This window comes from Heteronotia binoei, chromosome 11 (assembly GCF_032191835.1).
Source record: "Heteronotia binoei isolate CCM8104 ecotype False Entrance Well chromosome 11, APGP_CSIRO_Hbin_v1, whole genome shotgun sequence".
In the NCBI taxonomy this organism is placed as follows: domain Eukaryota; kingdom Metazoa; phylum Chordata; class Lepidosauria; order Squamata; family Gekkonidae; genus Heteronotia; species Heteronotia binoei.
This window is the reverse complement of record NC_083233.1, coordinates 38,313,191-38,331,160: the sequence shown is the minus strand read 5'-3', so window position 1 is coordinate 38,331,160 and position 17,970 is coordinate 38,313,191. Positions and strand designations below refer to the sequence as shown.

The 17,970-nt window shown below is 43.5% G+C and overlaps 1 protein-coding gene across 2 annotated transcripts in view; it reads left to right on the top strand.

The window, feature by feature from the left end:
* Positions 1-17,970, top strand: part of AFF2 (ALF transcription elongation factor 2) — a 531,080-nt gene that overhangs the window by 288,800 nt on the left and 224,310 nt on the right. For both annotated transcript variants that reach the window (XM_060249320.1, XM_060249319.1), the window contains exon 4: positions 315-359. In XM_060249320.1, coding sequence (XP_060105303.1) covers positions 315-359 — 45 coding nt within the window. The remainder of the gene's footprint in view (positions 1-314; positions 360-17,970) is intronic.

Below are 17,970 nucleotides of genomic sequence, written 5' to 3'. Positions count from 1 at the left end.
GTGTGTGAGAGAGAGAGGGAGAATCCTTTCACTATGGTGGCATTACTTTTGGGAGGATAGAGGGAGCCTTATACAAAGGAAGGTGTGAAGTTACGGATAAATATTAAATGTATCATATTTGATAGTGAATGAAGTTTCATTATGTGCATATATTGGTGGCCTATTAGATTCACTTTTCTTCATGAATATATTGAAAAGTGTGAGAATGGCTTACATCTTCCAGTTGCTAAATATGACCTAGTAAACGAAGCAACTCCCACAGTAATTAATGCAAAGTTCGTTTACTTTCTAACGGAATTGTTTTTCCCCTCTAGGTTAACCTTCCCAATGATTCCAACTGTGTGGAGGAAATATTACGGGTAAGTTGAAATATTTCCTTTTGATGACATTTGAGAACCTGGTATACTGGATTAGAGTGGCAGAGAAAGATCTGGATTCAAATCCTGGATCAGGTACTCTTAGCTCCAAAAATGAAATTGGCCAGAGTATAATTCCATAGGCAAAGGCTGACATTAAAATACAATACGTAAAGTACAGTTTATTAATAGTATTGCTTTGTGGAACATGGTCATTGAGTTCAGAATTATGCAACAGAGTAGGTATATAAAGTCATTTACCTAATTAAAAAGGCAGCAGGTAAGAAAATCTCTTTTGAGCACATGGATTTGAAAGTGTGTTCAGTCACTCTCTTCATAATCTGAAGAGGCACTTTCGTTTGTCTGGCTATCTCAGTGTGTTGGCATACATTTTGGAACTATAAATCAGTGGAGCACTTCTACAGATCTCTTTGCTGGATCCTGGCAGCAGGTTCTTTCTCTTAGTCATGGAAAGCCATCATGTTCTCCATCGTCTCAGACTTTCTTGCTTGTAGGTTCTCCTTTACAAATCCATCCTTTCCACACAGATCTCTCCTATAATTCTGCTACATGACTAGCATCTGTTTGGTTGGGATCTTATGCTCTAGCCTACCTAACACCATAGAATATCCAGACCAGCTGGTGACATACAGCAGCCCAGTTAATTCTTACAAACCTGATCCTGTGTCCCGCACAGAGAAACTGTGGTATTAGACTTCCTCATGATGCCACTTCCACATGGGAACTACAATACTTGTGGGTTCACTGACCAGATGTATCCATCACATCACACAGAAAATCTATTGTTCACTGCTGGAAGCTGCTGATGTATACTGAAATTTTGACTTCCTGTGCAAGTCAGAGGATACATAGATCAATGGAGCCTTCCAGAAGCTGTATATCTCTGAATACTGGTTTATGGAGGGTAATAGTAAGAGGAGGCTTTGGTCTTCATGCTCTGATTTGGGGCCTATTTAGTTAACAACTATGGGAACAGGTTGCTGGACTAGAGGGACCATTGGTCTGATTTGTTTGTTGATTGAGATATTTATGCCCCACTTTTCTCCTTAATGGGGATCCAGAGTGACTTAACAACATAGTCCTTCCTTCCTCCCTTTTAGCTTCATAGTAACAATCCTGCGAGATTGGTTAGGCTGAGAATGAGTGAATGACTGAGGGTAGCCCAAGTGAGGGTTCGAACCCAGGTCTCCTGATCCTAGTGAAACACATTACACCACACTGACTCTCTAATTTGGCAGGACTCTCTTGAGTTTTTCTTTTTGTTGCGCTGCCATTTGCAGGGTAAGTCCTGTGACATCATGCCTCTGCAGAAGCAGCCTCCATGGGGGGTGGGGGGAGCCAGCCCTGAGAAAATCCATAGACATTCACTCCAGGAACAGCCTGATTCTCCTTAGGAATCTGCTTTCCATACTTTTGAACAAATAGCTGGACAGGTGTGATATTAATTAAAAGCTTCATCGTCTCTAGCAAAACAAAACCTGTGCATAATTAGAATAAAGTGATTGGAGCTAAATGAACAAAAAGTCTGTAATTTATTCTCTCCTCTCTCCTTCTTATGGGTAGCTTCAATCTAATGACCTTGGAGAATATGTAAATTGATCAGCAGGTGAATATGCCCTTGACTGAGTAAATTATGTGCAGAGTTACCTTTCTTGTCTGTTTAGGGAGGTAAAAACCCCTGATAGACTTAATAACTACCAGCAACAGCTGAGGAGACTAGTTCACCAAGCAGAATTAGCTCTCTAGTAGGTTTTATCCCATTGTCCCCACCTTTTAATTTTGTGACATATGCAACCCTTTTGTGAGACAGACATAGATAGATAGATAGATAGATAGATAGATAGATAGATAGATAGATAGATAGATAGATAGATAGATAGATAGATAGATAGATAGATAGATAGATAGATAGATAGATAGATAGATAGATAGATAGATAGATAGATAGATAACAGTTCCAAACAGAAGGGCAAAAACTGCATTTGGATTATCGGCACAGTGTCTAGCGTGGGCACAGATTTGTTCAGAAGCCCACAAGCATTTTCCTGTAGATTTGGAAGCTTTGCAGCGAGAGGACAAGGATATGATCTGAATTTCAAATGCTTTGATTTACGTCATCAGCTGAGTGAATAGCAAAGCTCTGCCCAGTTGTGTAAATCATGGGAATCTGTCAAATGTGGGAACACCTTGGGAAGGATGTGATGTCAAATATCAGCCACTTAGCAACCTAGCAGCTTGTTTGCTCAAGAATGAGTAAGAATAGCCACTTTTCAACAGCTGAGTAAATAAACATTAAGTCCTGTGTGTCTCTTATGTGCTGTTGGAACTGACACAACTTTGGAGTCATTGCCCTTTCAGAAGATTCCTCAGAACTTTTCAGCTCCAAAGAGCCTATGCCCAGCCAGACAGCCCATGGACTCTCCTAGACCTTTAGGACTCCAAAGGGTTAAGCAAAATACACAGGTCAGCACTCATCATATGGAAAGGCTACTTCTGCATTCTGTATGCCAGTGCTCCAGATCAGGTTGAGAGACAGCCTGAAGTTGCCTGTGTCCCAGCACTGTGCAATAAAACTTCACTTTTCAGAAGATGTCATCGGATCAAATTCTTGCTGAGTTAGGAGGCAAAGCCTTGGGAGCAAAACAAGGCCAAATCAGACAGGGCTGAAGCCAAGGAGAATCAGGGCAGGATTGTGTCAAGGCCAGGAATGACAGGAGCAGGAGAGCTTTCTGATTGATTAAAATCAAGAAAGACTAAGTTTAAGTTTAATTTGATTTATACCCCGCCCTCCCTGCCAAGGTGGGCTCAGGTCAGCTTACAACAGATCATAGAATAATCATTGCAATCATAAAATCAATAAAATCAGTAAAATCATTAAACAATATAAATTAAAAACAGTATACAGTTGGTGCTAGATTAGATGTTTCTCATTCTCAAGATGACTGTTGTTCCAGGATTCTCCTACAGTCAACTGAAAGGCTTGCCGGAAGAGAACGGTCTTGCAGGCCTTGCAGAACTGATCGATGTCCCACAAGGCCCTAACCTCTTCCAGAAGTTGGTTCCACCAGGAAGGGGCTGCCACTGAAAAGGCTCAATCCCTGGTGGTTGACAGTCTCACCTCCCTCAGCCCGGGGATCACTAGGAGATGTTGGGATCCAGATCTCTGCACTCTCTAGGGAACGTGTGGGGACAGACGGTCCCTCAGGTAAACGAGTGCCTGGCCATATAGGGCTATAAAGGTAATAACCAGCACTTTGTAACCAATCCGGTACACTATTGGTAGCCAGTGCAGTTCCTGCAGCACTGGCTGTTTGTGATCCCACTTGGGCCGCCCCAATAGCAGCCTAGCAGCCATGTTCTGCACTAGCTGAAGTTTCCAGGTTCGTGACAAAGGCAGTCCCAAGTAGAGGGCATTACAGTAGTCCAGTCTCAAAGTGACCATTGCCTGAATCACAGTTGCCAAGTCGCCACGGAAAAGGAAAGGAACCAACTGTTTCGCCCGCCTAAGGTGAAAGAAGGCAGATTTCGCAGTTGCTGCTATCTGAGCCTCCATCGTGAGGGAAGCCTCCAATAGCACCCCCAAACTTTTGACCTTGGATGCCATTGTCAATGGCGCTCTGTCAAAAGTTGGCAGGGGGATTTCCCTGCCCAGGCCGCTGCGACTCAGGCAAAGGGCCTCTGTCTTCGTCGGATTCAGCTTCAGTCGGCTCAGCTTAAGCCAACCAGCCACGGCTTTCAGCACCTGATCTAGGCTTTCTGGGACATTGTCAGGTTGGCTGTCCATCAGTAGATAGAGCTGGGTGTCATCAGCGTACTGATGGCAACCCAGCCCAAACCTCCGGACAATCTGTGCAAGGGGTCGCATGTAGATGTTAAACAACATTGAGGATAGAACCGCCCCCTGAGGCACACCACAATTAAGTGGGTGTCTCTGGGATGACTCTCCCCCAATTGACACCCTTTGTCTCCAACCGCAAAGGAATGAGGAAAGCCACTGTAAGGCTAGCCCCTGAATCCCTCCGTCGGTGAGGTGGTGGGCTAGTAACTGATGGTCGACCGTGTCGAACACAGCCGACACGTCTAACAGCATCAGTACTGCTGAGCCACCTCGATCCAGATGTCGCTGGAGGTCATCCACCAAGGTGACCAAAACTGTCTACGTCTCATGGCCTGGGCGGAAGCCGGACTGGTGGGAATCTAGGACGGAAGCGTCCTCCAGAAAACTCTGTAACTGTAACGCTATTGCCTTCTCAATAATTCTCCCCAAAAAGGATAAATTCGAGACTGATCGATAGTGTGCCAATTCGGCCGGGTCTAAGGTAGACTTTTTCAGGAGAGGGCAGACTACTGCCTCTTTAAGAGATGTTGGGAAAAGCCCTTCCAGGAGAGATCTATTTATGATATCCTGTATAGGATATTGGAGCTATCCCTGGCATGCTTTAATCAGCCAGGATGTTTTTCCACATAATTTGTACTGGCCAGGGTTTTTTTTTAGCAAGAAATCCTCCTGGAGCTTACAGTAGGCCCTGAACTAATAGCCCTGTAAGCTCTTGGAGGATTGGCTGCATCAGGGATGTGTGGCCTAATATGCAAAGGAGTTCCTGCCACAAAAAAAGCCCTGATACTGGCCTGTTGCAAACCAGGAGGCCAAGGCTTTCTGAAATCTACTGCAAACCCCCAGGCAAACATTTCTTCACAGCTCTTCCTCACACCATTGCAAACTCTCCCTCCCACCTCCCACCCCTTTTATCTGCTTTTCAATGCATGAATGTCCTGTTTGTCCCTGGTGCTGTCATAAATGAGAGCAAGATGCTGTGGATGGATGCATCGACAGGGCAGCTCTTACCCTTTCCCTTCCCCTCATAAAGGTATGTTGAATTTCTAGGTGCCCCACAATGTCTTGCCCTGCTTTGTGGGCCTCAAGACCATCTAGTGACCCTGACAAGTTGTTCCTCTAGATCCTGTCCCTCTTGACAGCCATGCAAGAAGCCATTTTTTTTGGTCTGGCTTGTCATCCCCTAACCCCTGGTTTTAGCGAGAGCTTGCCAGTGATGTGCTCTGAGTCTTGGCTGGATGTTCCTAAAGACTGCTGTTGACTCAAGTCCTGACTGCAGGTGGCTCTTTTGGGTTCTACCATTGTCCAGAAGAGTCAGGAGGGCCAGGCCTTTCTGATACTTGTAACACTTCCGCCATTCCATTAAAAGCTGTTAAGATTTGTCATGTTCACGTTGATGTATATTCAGATTATTACCTAAATCACTTTGGGAACTTTTCAAGCTGAAAGTGCACAAGATAAATGAATAAATATTCCTTGTTTTGCTGTTCATACAAGGGTGGGGGATGAATGGTAGGCGTAGCCCATCTGTGTGATGTCTGTTGACCTGTGAACCATTGCTTAGTAGACAAAATGCTGGAAGAACTCATTAAGCCTGGAATGAGACCTGAGACATGGATACAGAGCAGTGAAAAAAAAGAAATAGCCATACACATGTCATGAAGGGCACACATGTAATTACCAGTCTCTTTCACCAGCGATCTGGCTGAATGTTTATCTTGCTCTGCTTTCTACCTCTCTACCCTGTCCAGGAGTGGTCCTCACCCACTCAGAATTGATTGGACCTCTCTTTAATGGATTATTTTTTTTCTATCTGGCTCTCTTTATGACATCTTCCCATTCCCACCTTCCTGTTGCATGGAACTTTAAATATAAACATTATGGATGGACACTCCATACATCTGAAATAAATGGGCTTCTATTTGATTTCCATCTCTGTTTCTGTTCTAGCAGCTTTGGATCTTTTTTTGTTTTGGTCAAAAGCACAGTAGTTTGAAAAATTATTCAGCTGTTCAGCAGGATGACAAAAAAACTAAGGACAGAATTTGGGGAGAACTGATATGAATCATATCCCTTAGTATTAAAAAAGTAACATTTTAAAAACATAAACTGTGAACTAAAAGGCCATATTTTACATAGTAAACTCCTTGGGGCAAAGGAATGTCTTCTTTCTAGTTAGTTTGTAAAGGATACAGTGGGTAGAGACCAGGCCTCATGACAGTATGAAGCTGCTGTTCCATCCAGCTCAATATTGTCTGCTCTGACTTGCTTTTGTCCTCCAGAGCCTGAGGCAGACAACAGTCTTAAGAAACACCTCATACCTGAGCTTCTTTGACTGGTGGTTGAACCAGGGACAGTTGCCTTGCCATCTACCATGGAGCCACAGTCTCTTCTCATTTTGCAGCTGTATGCTGGTGGAATAGAAAGCAACAAGGCAGGTCCTTGTCCTGTCAAGAGGGGCAGAAGGTGAAGGTGATGGGCCAAAACAGGAAGGTAGAAAAGAACAAGGGGAAAATATCGCTTCAGCTCAACTACACATACTAAAGCTTCATTTTGGTGGAGAGCAAACAGCTGAGTCACATGTCATGGACTCTGCAGGTGGTATCTGTTTTCTCCACCGTCTTTTTGTTGCATGTGACATGTATTCACCTCAGTTTCCACATGTGTGTTGGCCAGGTGTGATTGGAATAATGGTACCCAGAGGAAGACTGAAGCCCCTTTTCCTTATGTGTTACAATCCCAATCTGAATTGGGTACCACACACAGAGAAGAGTTAAAGGGAACACACAAGTCACATGTGACATAAAGGTGGGGAACCTGGGCACAACTTGTATACTCTGTAATATGTACATTGGCTGTGAGCTAGGTCAAAGACTCAATGGAAATGGGGAACTTGGAGAAGGGATTTGGAAGAAATGGCTTTATGTAATAGTTCTGATTTTTTTAAACTTCATTTACATCCTGCTTTTCACTGCAGAGGGAACCCAAAGCAGCTTACATTGTTCCCATCTCCTTGATAATATATTCACAACAATCCTTTTAGGTAGGTTAGATTGAGAGTGTGTGAGTTGCCCAAAGTCACCCAGCAAACTTCCATGGCAGAGTACGAATTTGAACCTGGGTCTCCCAGATCTTAGCCTGATACTCTGACCACAATATCCCATTGGCTCTTGGAAGGAGAATCCAAATCATAAGAAAGATTTTTTAAAACCCTCTCCTTCACCCCAAGAAAGAATGCTCTATTGCTTTAACCCCCTTCCTTCATGGGCAGCAAACTGTAGATAACCTCAGCATTCTCTAGCTTGGCAATTGCTGTGCTGGAAGAGGATTGCCTGACACAAGGAAATTACCTTTTGGCCACATTGCCCTACTTTACATATGCTGCGTGTTGCCAGCTGTGCGCAAATTAGGCATTGAGTACGATGGAATCTGTCCCAGTAAATTTATATTCTGCGGGAAAGACTAATCATTTTTACAGGTGCATAGATGATGATGATGCCGAGCGTAAAGACAATGCAGCATCAGGGTCGCGTTAGGAGATCTCAGCGAGCCGTCATAAATCTGGCCTGACTTCATTTGCCTGGCAATATTTTTGATATCCCCAATATGTTAGACAAATCAGCAGTGGAAATTGAGATGTAAAGGGCTAGTAAATTGCACAGCAAGACTGTTTCAGCTTCTCTCTCTGCTAGAGAAGGAAAGAAGGGTGAGTGTGTGTGTGTGTATAGATATAGATACCCACTTTATTTTATTACCACTATGAACATATTTTCTTTATATTTATGTATTTTTGCACCATGCTTGGGACCCAGCTTCCTATGATGCCAGAATCCTGTGTTTTAAACTCTAGATGCGTTCTGAAAGAGATGCTATGAGAGCAAGTCTGTGGATCGGAGCTGACACGTTCGGGAAGGAATAATCGACTCTACTCACCCATGCCATTTCCCAGTTGAAAATGTCTCCTTCCTGTCCTTCTTTGAGCCCCAGTAAGAGAGAAGATGCACTTTGAACATCTATATTTCTCCCCCTCTTTTAGGCTCAAAGCATCCCAGAGATTAATTTCTGATCTTGTAAGCGATGCCAGCAGAAAGATTTCTTTTAAAAATTCCTTAGTGCAATGGCTCTGATCCATACTAGCCCCACCCCAGTCGCTGCTGCATTCAAGGGCCAAATTATGCATCTGGAGTTCTAATCACAGAACTCCAGCATCACATGTTCTTTCATCCTCAAACACCATCCGGCCCCTCCAGCTATCATCAATTTTTGAGAACTCTGGATAACAGCCCCCACCTTAAGAACATAAGAGAAGCCATGTTGGATCAGGCCAATGGCCCATCCAGTCCAACACTCTGTGTCACACAGTTGCCAAAATATTTATATATTTATACACACACACACACACACACTGTGGCTAATAGCCACTGATGGACCTCTGCTCCATATTTTTATCTAACCCCCTCTTGAAGCTGGTTATGCTTGTAGCCGCCACCACCTCCTGTGGCAGTGAATTCCACATGTTAATCACCCTTTGGGTGAAAAAGTACCTCCTTTTATCCATTCTAACCCAACTGCTCAGCAATTTCATTGAATGCCCACGAGTTCTTGTACTGTGAGAAAGGGAGAAAAGTACTTCTTTCTCTACCTTCTCCATCCCATGCATAATCTTGTAAACCTCTATCATGTCACCTCGTAGTCGACGTTTCTCCAAGCTAAAGAGCCCCAAGCGTTTTAACCTTTCTTCATAGGGAAAGTGTTCCAAACCTTTAATCATTCTAGTTGCCCTTTTCTGGACTTTTTCTGCACTTTATCCTTTTTGAGGTGCGGTGACCAGAATTGGTTTAGCTCAGGGTAGGGCATCTAGTATCTGGAATCCCTTATGGCAGGGGTCCCCAAACTCTGGTCTGTGGATCAGTACCAGTCTGTGGCCTGTTAGCAACAGGGCCGCAGAGTGAGGCAGAGCTGCCCTGCCAGCTTTTTCCCCAAAAGAGGCAGAGGAGCCACGCTGCCCCTTTCACCCACTTGGAACCTGGGCGGACTAAAGAGGCAGTGCAGCCTAGTTCCGAGGTACCACCTCTTTCAATATGCTCGGGTCCCAGGTGGGCAGCAGGGGTATTGCGACAGCAACCTTCACCTACCCCTCATTTAAAGACCCCCATGGGGGGCAGGGACAGTGGGGGGACAGCCTGGGGTAGCAAAAACCCCAGCATACCCCCCCACCAGTCCATGGAAGAATTGTCTTCCACAAAACCGGTCCCTGGTGTCAAAAAGGTTGGGAACCACTGCCCTTTCCATTTTTTTTTCAACTGAATGATATTGGGACACCATGGAAACAGTCTGATGTAGGAGAATGCCATTGTTTTAGGGGTTAAAGATTCCACAGTTTTAAAAGTTTGCTTTTAAAGTTTTATAAGCAGGATTGTAAACTGCCCTTTGCGGGAAGGGCAGGATAGAAATTGAACCAATTAAATAAATCCTGACATCTAGCTCATACACTAAGATCACTAAGACCCACCCCCCTTTCTTACCACAATAATAAAGCATATTGTTACAAAATGTATTCTGTGATTTCACCGGGTTTCCAAGTTTTTCCTGCTCCGCTTGCTTGCAGCTGTGGATGGGACTAGAAGCATGTAATGATCTTGTGCTCCTTATAGCATTACAGGAGAGAAACAACAAATGTGACACAGAGTTACTGTTTCTACAGCAGCTAACCCTTCCCTTTAAACCTGTAGTCTCAACCTAAAGCATGGAAGGCAGCAGAATTTTTTACCCATTCCATGTGTTCAGTCTTTGCCTGCCAGTAGGGCTGTGAGAAGAAATATGAAAAAACCAGAGGTCTCTGCTTCCAACTCTTTATAGCCGCTCTATCAAAGCCAGCTTCGGGTCTGGGCTTCCTATATAAAGTCTAAGCCCAGAAGCAAAACATTTTATAAGGAAGTAAGCATTTAAAGATGGACATTGGGTACAGGATCGTGTGTGGTCTCCACATCACAGAGAGCAGATGTTGGAAGCTAAATGGAATAGCGGTGGTGTCTCTCAGTGATGAGAAATGTTCATAAAATGGCTCTGACAGAAGGGGTCTGTCAAGGATGCTTGGTTTAGTATAATTGAGTGCCTTTGAACACATTTGTCTTGAAACTCTCCTGTTCTAGATTCCTTGCCAACTTTTAGTTTTAATGATGACTATCATTTGTGTGCATTTCCCTGCAGTAGTGCATGGTTTCTGAATAGAGCTCACCCTGCAAAGAACCATTGACAAAATTCAAGGGCAAAATAGCACAAGGCCAGACTTAGTGTAAATAAGAAACTGAATTTTCCAGTTTATTCAGGGCTTCCACAATGTTACGTTTCCCCTGCTAGCATGAGGACATGGAATTTCCTCTAGAATGGTCCCAGCCACTAGTATTATGAGAGGAAAGCTATGAAACCAAATTAAAAATGCCAGGTTCAGAAGATCATCTTAACCATAGTTCTGACCACTGAAAACGAGCCTTAGGGCTCTCTTTCCCTGCTTGTCTTTCATGGCTTCTTTCTGACTCACCCCCCTTTTAGTGCTAAACATAGTTTTTGCTAGTATCTAAATTGGCAAACTATGGCAAGTGCCTCCCTCCAAAGCAGAAACAATCATTTGAACTGAATTCTGTAATTGGTTGGAAGGGCAATCACTAATTATTGTTTACCGGTTTGGATATCACCAAAAACCATGCTTAGCACAAGTCACTAAAAGAGGAAGCTGAAAGAGTGGTAAAGAAGGAGGCATGTGAGCCCACCATGGTATGGGGTTTCATGAGTTTTTAAGATTGCATCTGACCCTTCATGATTTCAAGCATTTGAGCTCGGCCACAGAGTAGGTCCTGAGAAGTTTAGAAGATGTAGATGTAAGGCCCTTTGAACATTACACAGCTATGGTCTTTGCTATTTTAAGGCTCTTATCCCTACTAGTATTTTTTAAATGTGGAATACTTTACAAATTATGCATGGTAAACCTATATTTGCCACCTGGAGTACACTCAAAGGGTGCAACCACATGAGAGATTTGGCCTGACCTAGCCAGGACTCCCATTTGGATTTAACATGCACAATCACACAAACACATCCGCCTTCGGGTCCCACCCGTACCTACCTCATCTTAGGACAGGCTGAAATCAGATTAAATAACTACCAGGAACTTCCCGGTAGCAAACCTCTAAAACAGCAGTGGCCAACGGTAGCTCTCCAGATTTTTTTGCCTACAACTCCCATCAGCCCCAGCCATTGACCATGCTGGCTGGGGCTGATGGGAGTTGTAGGCAAAAAACTTCTGGAGAGCTACTGTTGGCCACCCCTGCTCTAAAACATATGTAGGATGCATTTCCTGGCTGTCCTAACACAGATGCACCTACCCCGCAACCACATGAGCAGTCTGAATGCTTCTCTTCCGCATGTGTGGCCTGTGCCTCTTCAAGGAGCAGAGTAAGGGCTGTGTGAATGCCATGACATGGATCAAAGAGAACCAGCTTTTTCACAGCCGGGATATTGTCATACCAGATCTCTCCTGAGATTGCTCCCAAAGACACCTACAGTTAACTGAGGCTGTCTGCAGAATATACTCACATAAAGAGACCTACAAATCTTTGTCACTGAGTTTCTCCTCTGAACAACTTTCTTTCTTTCTTTCTTTCTTTCTTTCTTTCTTTCTTTCTTTCTTTCTTTCTTTCTTTCTTTCTTTCTTTCTTTCTTTCTTTCTTTCCCAGTTAATTAATTGATACATAATTAGCTGCATACCTATTCGTGCATCTCCCAGAATTCACAGAGGCATGGGGAGTAGCTGCTGATCTCAGAGGCCAATGCTTCACTCTTCCTAATGCTCCGCCCCAAAGAAGTTCACACACATATTGCTTGGGAGAACAGTGTAAGACTATAATGCTCATTCAGTCTGATGTATATTTATTTAATCATATTGATTTAAAATATTTATACTCAGCCTTATCTTCTCAGACTCATGGCAGCTAACAAAACAGCAAATGCTGCAAGGACACAAACATCATAAGAATCCAGTAACAAACACACACTTGGAAAACATTTCACACTACTGAAATACCAGCACACACAATTTAAAAGCACAGCCGGCAAGGTTTACCTTCCTCCAAATGACCTCCAAAGTAAAACAGTCTTTCATTCTGTCCTGAATGCGACAAGTGGAAGATTCTGTTGCACCCACAGTGAAATGTCACTTGGAACAATGAAGTAAAAATATATATTCAGATTCCATTCAGAGGCAGAATACTTAGGAAATTTTTTCAGGCCAGATGGAGAAGGCCAAGGGATTGAAACTCCCATGTGCAGATAACCAGAGAAACAATGACAGAGGAATTTGTTCATCTCGCTCTGTTACTCATTTTTTCCGTCCCAGAATTTGTTGGATTTTCACTTTATACTTTAAGGTGTATGCTGAAAGCATCTTCAGTGCACTCCTAAAAAGGCAATTTGTAAAGAGGCCCTAAGAGATGGGGAATGTGATATTGCAAGCAGGCCGGAGGGGAGATCCATGTAGAGCACTTGAAACTCAGGTGTGGGGCTCAGATGTAGTCACAGAGCTGTCTGCTCTTTTTCTTTTCTCTGACTTTAAAGTAACAAGAGAGCAGAGCAGCCATCCAGTTGCTCACTGGAGGCTTCTTTCTGTGAAAATAGTGATCATTCTCTCTTATTTCTGCGCCTGAGCAATTCCGCCTTTGTTGCTTTCTGAAAGAAGAAGTTGTCACGATCCCCTCATTACCATTTTTCTTAATGTGATAAGTGAAAACTACAAGGAAGCTATCATGTTTGAAAAGCGAGAACAGTCCTCAGAAGCCGTTATACTGACTACCAGCGTTCCTCTTTGAAAAGGCTGGGGCTGGGGGGTGGGATTTCACTAAATGCATCATTCTGTCTCCTTTTGCAAGCAGAGTTGTCATTTTGGGCGTCTCTCGCTTAGAACACGAGTGATCCTTGTAAAAAGGAGAATGCCATGTTAGCGAGGCTAGCCTTTGTATCTCTCCAGCAAAGCGAGATCAACAACTCCCTTTGGTAATTGCTGGAACATGATAATAAATTGCATGTTGTACTAGGGGAGGGGAGGGGGAAGAAAGTATTCTTTGGCAGGTTTACTCCAGTTCTGCTTTGTATGATAACTGGTAATTGTCACCGCTTGACACTTGCTGGAGTTATGCATAACATTTGCTGCTTAGGGCTAACTAGCGTGGTAATCATGGTTCTCCTGGGTGGTCTTTACATGGGCGTCTATCCAGCTCTTCTGTGCGACCCCCTGATAAACTGTTGCTAATGAACAGCCTGCTAGTGTTTGATGACCAGCTGGAGGCAACAAAGACAATCCGTGCCCGAGTAATAATTATGATCCATTTTTTGAAGTCATACAACTCAAAACCTTGGTTTCTTGTGCCGTTATATTGTGGGCCTTCTTGCCTCGTCCTCTCTGAATAAGACACAGCATTTGAGAAAGATGAAAGATGCTCACCAAGGTGTTTTTAATTTTTGGTTTTAATGATTGTTCATTATAAGCAAATACCCTTGCTAAAAACGCAAAAGGAATCTTGGAACATTCTCCCTCCGTTTACACTGGGGTTTTAAAATACTGTCGAGGAAGTGGTAGGGTTGCATTTAAAGGACCAGTGAGTTTCTTTTCTGCACTGTGCTTTGGTATTTCCCAGCAGGTATGTGAAGCATGATATGGTGCAGTATTTGTTGAATGGACGCTTTCCATAAAAATGGGTTGGCTTTAAGAACTTTTAAACATTTGTGACAGGACATGCACAATGCAGAGGTTTCCAGAAATGTTCTAGGGTGCACTTTTAATTCACTTGGAATGCTGGCCAAGGCTTTTTGTGCTGCAGAGTCACTTTAGACAAACCAAAAGTAATGTGAAAAACACTCAGTTTGCTGCTTTGGGCCTTTACAGTGTCAATTAGGGTACTAGGCAAGGTGTCTTGCAGAAAAGCTTCTAAGAAAGCCCAGAATTCTGTAGGATACAATTTGAAAACCATGGATCTATTCCAAGAATCTATTCATCTGAACATAGATGTATTCCTCTGAACATGGAGGTACCATTTGGCCCATTTCAAACCATTATGCACATTGCAACAAAATGACATATTGTGTTAGCCCTGGATTCAGACATTTTAGAAGACCAAGAACAGTCGAGAAGAGGTTGCATTCCCTGATGGACACATCATTAAAAAAATCTCTGTCCATGGTAACTGAAGGTTGACAGTTATTTCACACAACTAATTTACAGCTTGTTCAAAGGAGTACCATGAAGCAACACTCAGAAAGGTGTGGGGGGAAAGCTGTTTCTTTTCTGTTTGCAATTTATACAGCTGGCAAGATGGAGACATTTGGCAGCATCTTCAATATTGGGAAAATAAATAGAAGATGTTGCAAAAGCTTTCTTCATTACAACACAGTCCTGCATTTCACTCTAATGGCCTGAAGTTATAATTTATTATCCTGTTTTAATGAAAGGGAATCATGGCTTATACAAAATAACTTAGAAGTAAACTGAGAGGAAATGGAGAATTCAGATTTTGAATCCTCCTATATTCTAAATTGAGTGCTAATGTGCTACTGGCTGGGGCTGATGCATTTAAATCCTTTAGGATTTGGCTGGCTCATTTTGGGCATTTTACAAAGATGCAGATTAGACACTGGCTGCAGTGGTTTGGCAGCTTAGTGCATCAAGTAGAACTAAATGGTTTCAAGACTAATTCCACCGACAGGCTCTGTTAACGCAGTCTACGTTTTGTCTCCTGGGTAAAACCAACAGAATTTAATAAGAAGGGAAGTTCTGACAGATCAGAGAAATAGTTTATCTAGTCCAGAATCCTTTTTCTAACCACATGCCTCCAGAAGTCCTATGAGCAGGGCCCCAAACCTCCCCTTTTATTGCCCCCATCACTGATATTCAGGGGGTTACTGCCTCTGAACATGGAAGTTCCATTGGGCCAGTTTGGTGTGAAGAGCCAGTTTGGTGTAGTGGTTAAGTGTACGAACTCTTATCTGGGAGAACCAGGTTTGATTCCCCACTCCTCCACTTGCAGCTGCTGGAATGGCCTTGGGCCAGCCATAGCTCTTGCAAGAGTTGTCCTTGAAAGGGCAGCTGCTGTAAGAACCCTCTCAGCCCCACCTACCTCACAGGGTGTCTGTTATGAGAGAGAAGATAAAGGAGATTGTGAGCCACTCTGAGTGGAGGGTGGAATATAAATCAAATGTCTTCTTTTTCTTCTTAGTTACTAATGGTGGTGGAAAGTGCCATCAAGTCACAGCTGATTTATGGTGACCCTGTAGGGTTTTCAAGGCAAGAGACATCCATAGGTGACTTGCCATTGCCTGCCTCTGCTTCACAGTCCTGGTATTTCTTTGGAGATCTCCCATCTTAGCTTCCAAGCCAACCCTGCTTAGCTTCCAAGATCTGATGAGACCAGGCTAGCCTGGGCTGTTGAGATCAGGGTTCCTTCCTAATAGCCACTGGGAATTTACCTAATCCCTTTTCAGAGGCATTGTTTCATCCCATAGCACTGAACTCCTCAAGTGAATTTCTCTTTTAGGGAAGTAGTAGTTTCTGTGGTCTGTTCTGAATCAACCGTCCATCAGCTTCACTGGCGTCCTTCAGCTCTGCATCTGCATCTGGAAGACTAACACAATGTAGAGTGGACTCCATTCTCCTGCCTTAGCTTTCTTCCATCTCATAAGGTTACAAACTGGAGAGCCAGTTTGGTGTAGTGGTTAAGTGTGCAGACTCTTATCTGGGAGAACCGGGTTTGATTCCCCACTCCTCCACTTGCTCCTGCTAGCATGGCCTTGGGTCAGCCATAGCTCTGGCAGAGGTTGTCCTTGAAAGGGCAGCTGCTGTGAGAGCCCTCTCCAACCCCACCTACATTCACAGGGTGTCTGTTGTGGGGGAGGAAGGTAAAGGAGATTGTGAGCTGCTCTGAGACTCTTCGGAGTGGAGGGCGGGATATAAATCCAATATCATCTTCTTCTTCTTCTACATATGTAAAGGCTGAACAAAGTTAGAGTCCCATGGCACCTGTAAGACCAACATAATTTTATTCAAGGTATAAGCTTTTGTGTGCAAACACACTTCTTCAGATAACAATGTGTAAAATTTGCATGTGTTAACTGATCCTAAGGCTCTTTTCAAGCCTCATTGTGATGGGTGAACCTAAGGAGGGATCAGTGAATCTTCTACCTACTGTTCCCTACTGAATAGTAATGCTGCCATAGCTGGAGGGAAAAGATCCCTTAATGTGACTTCCAGGATCTCAGGCTGGATTTAAGCATGACATGGCAGGGAGTAGATGTGTGACACTGCACATGCCCAGAATCTCCTTTTAATAAGGCCACTGTGTTCTAACATAGTATATGTGTGATGCTAGCATGCAAAGTCAAGGCCTACCTGGGCTAATGTTTCATGCATTGAGACTCAAGGTCCAGTGTAGATGAGATGCTGCTTGTAAGCAAAGTCTCACAGATAAATTTCTTTTGTCCCACCTGTATTTTATTTAAGGCAGTGGAGTGTTCTTATGCTGTATTTTAGGATATACATTTTCTAAAGAAAAGAAAAAAAGAAATGTGTGTGCAACGCCAGTAAGGATCTCCAGGCACAATGCAATCCAGAAACATATGCCAATACTACTGATCCCCCTCCCCCCCCCCAATTTGCAATATTGCCCCCATTTGTGTATAACTGACAAGTTGTATTTTAGCATTAGAAACTGGGATTGATTGCATCTGGAAATGGAAATGGACCTTGCTGATGCTGATGCCTTTGGTTATTTACAGTCCTGTCTTAAAATTGTAAATTATAATTATGTTATTTCCTTTGGGGCAAATTCCAAGTTTGGGGGTTGGTTCTTTTTTTAAGGAAATCCATCAGTATAAAGTAGGGGAGTTGTTTGTTTATTTGTTTCCTTGTTTGCTCTTCTCTAGACAGATGGAACAAATTATCCGGCACCCCTCAAACAAGTGCCAATGCTAAACAGCTTCCAAAGAACAGTTGTTTTGTTTACTCAAAGGAACCTTGCCAAGGTTTTCAGATTGTCAGAGATGAAATTATATGTTACTATTAGTAACTTTGTAGAAGAATTAGCTTTTCTTTTTTCATTCCTTATTAGACTTTGGCATGTGTTGTGCTGCTGCACCATCAGTATGGAGAGCACGGTTTTAATATTTTGATGACCCCCACTGTGGTACCATCAGCAGGTGTGGGTGGAACACTGGGATTGGGGAAAGAGGGCCCAGGGATGTAGCTGTGGCAGAATCAGGGGTATTCTCTTGTCTGGGACACTTCACTGCTGCTTCTTCCTTAGAACAGAAAACTAGATATGATTTTGGCCACTGTGTGACAGAGTGTTGTTCTGGATGGGCCACTGACCTGATCCAACATGGCTTCTCTTTTGTTCTTATTGTGTATGTTTAATGCAGAAGGTCCGTAGTTCAGTGCTGTAGTAGCTCCACTTCCAAGACGCTCAAGTGTCAGGAAACGCCTGCCTCAGCCAGAGGGCTGCTGCCAGTCAGAATAGGCTCTATTGTGTTGTGCAGACCACCATAGCTGGAAGTATGTTATTAAAGTATCATGTTATTCATCAAATGGCTTGGCCACCACTGTTTTAACATAGCATTCTTGAAAATGTTGCTTGTACATAAGCAATACCAGCGTTGGGAATGCCCCCCACCCACCCCAAGATCATTTCCTGTGGAGGGGTGCATTTCTGGAGTTAAGAA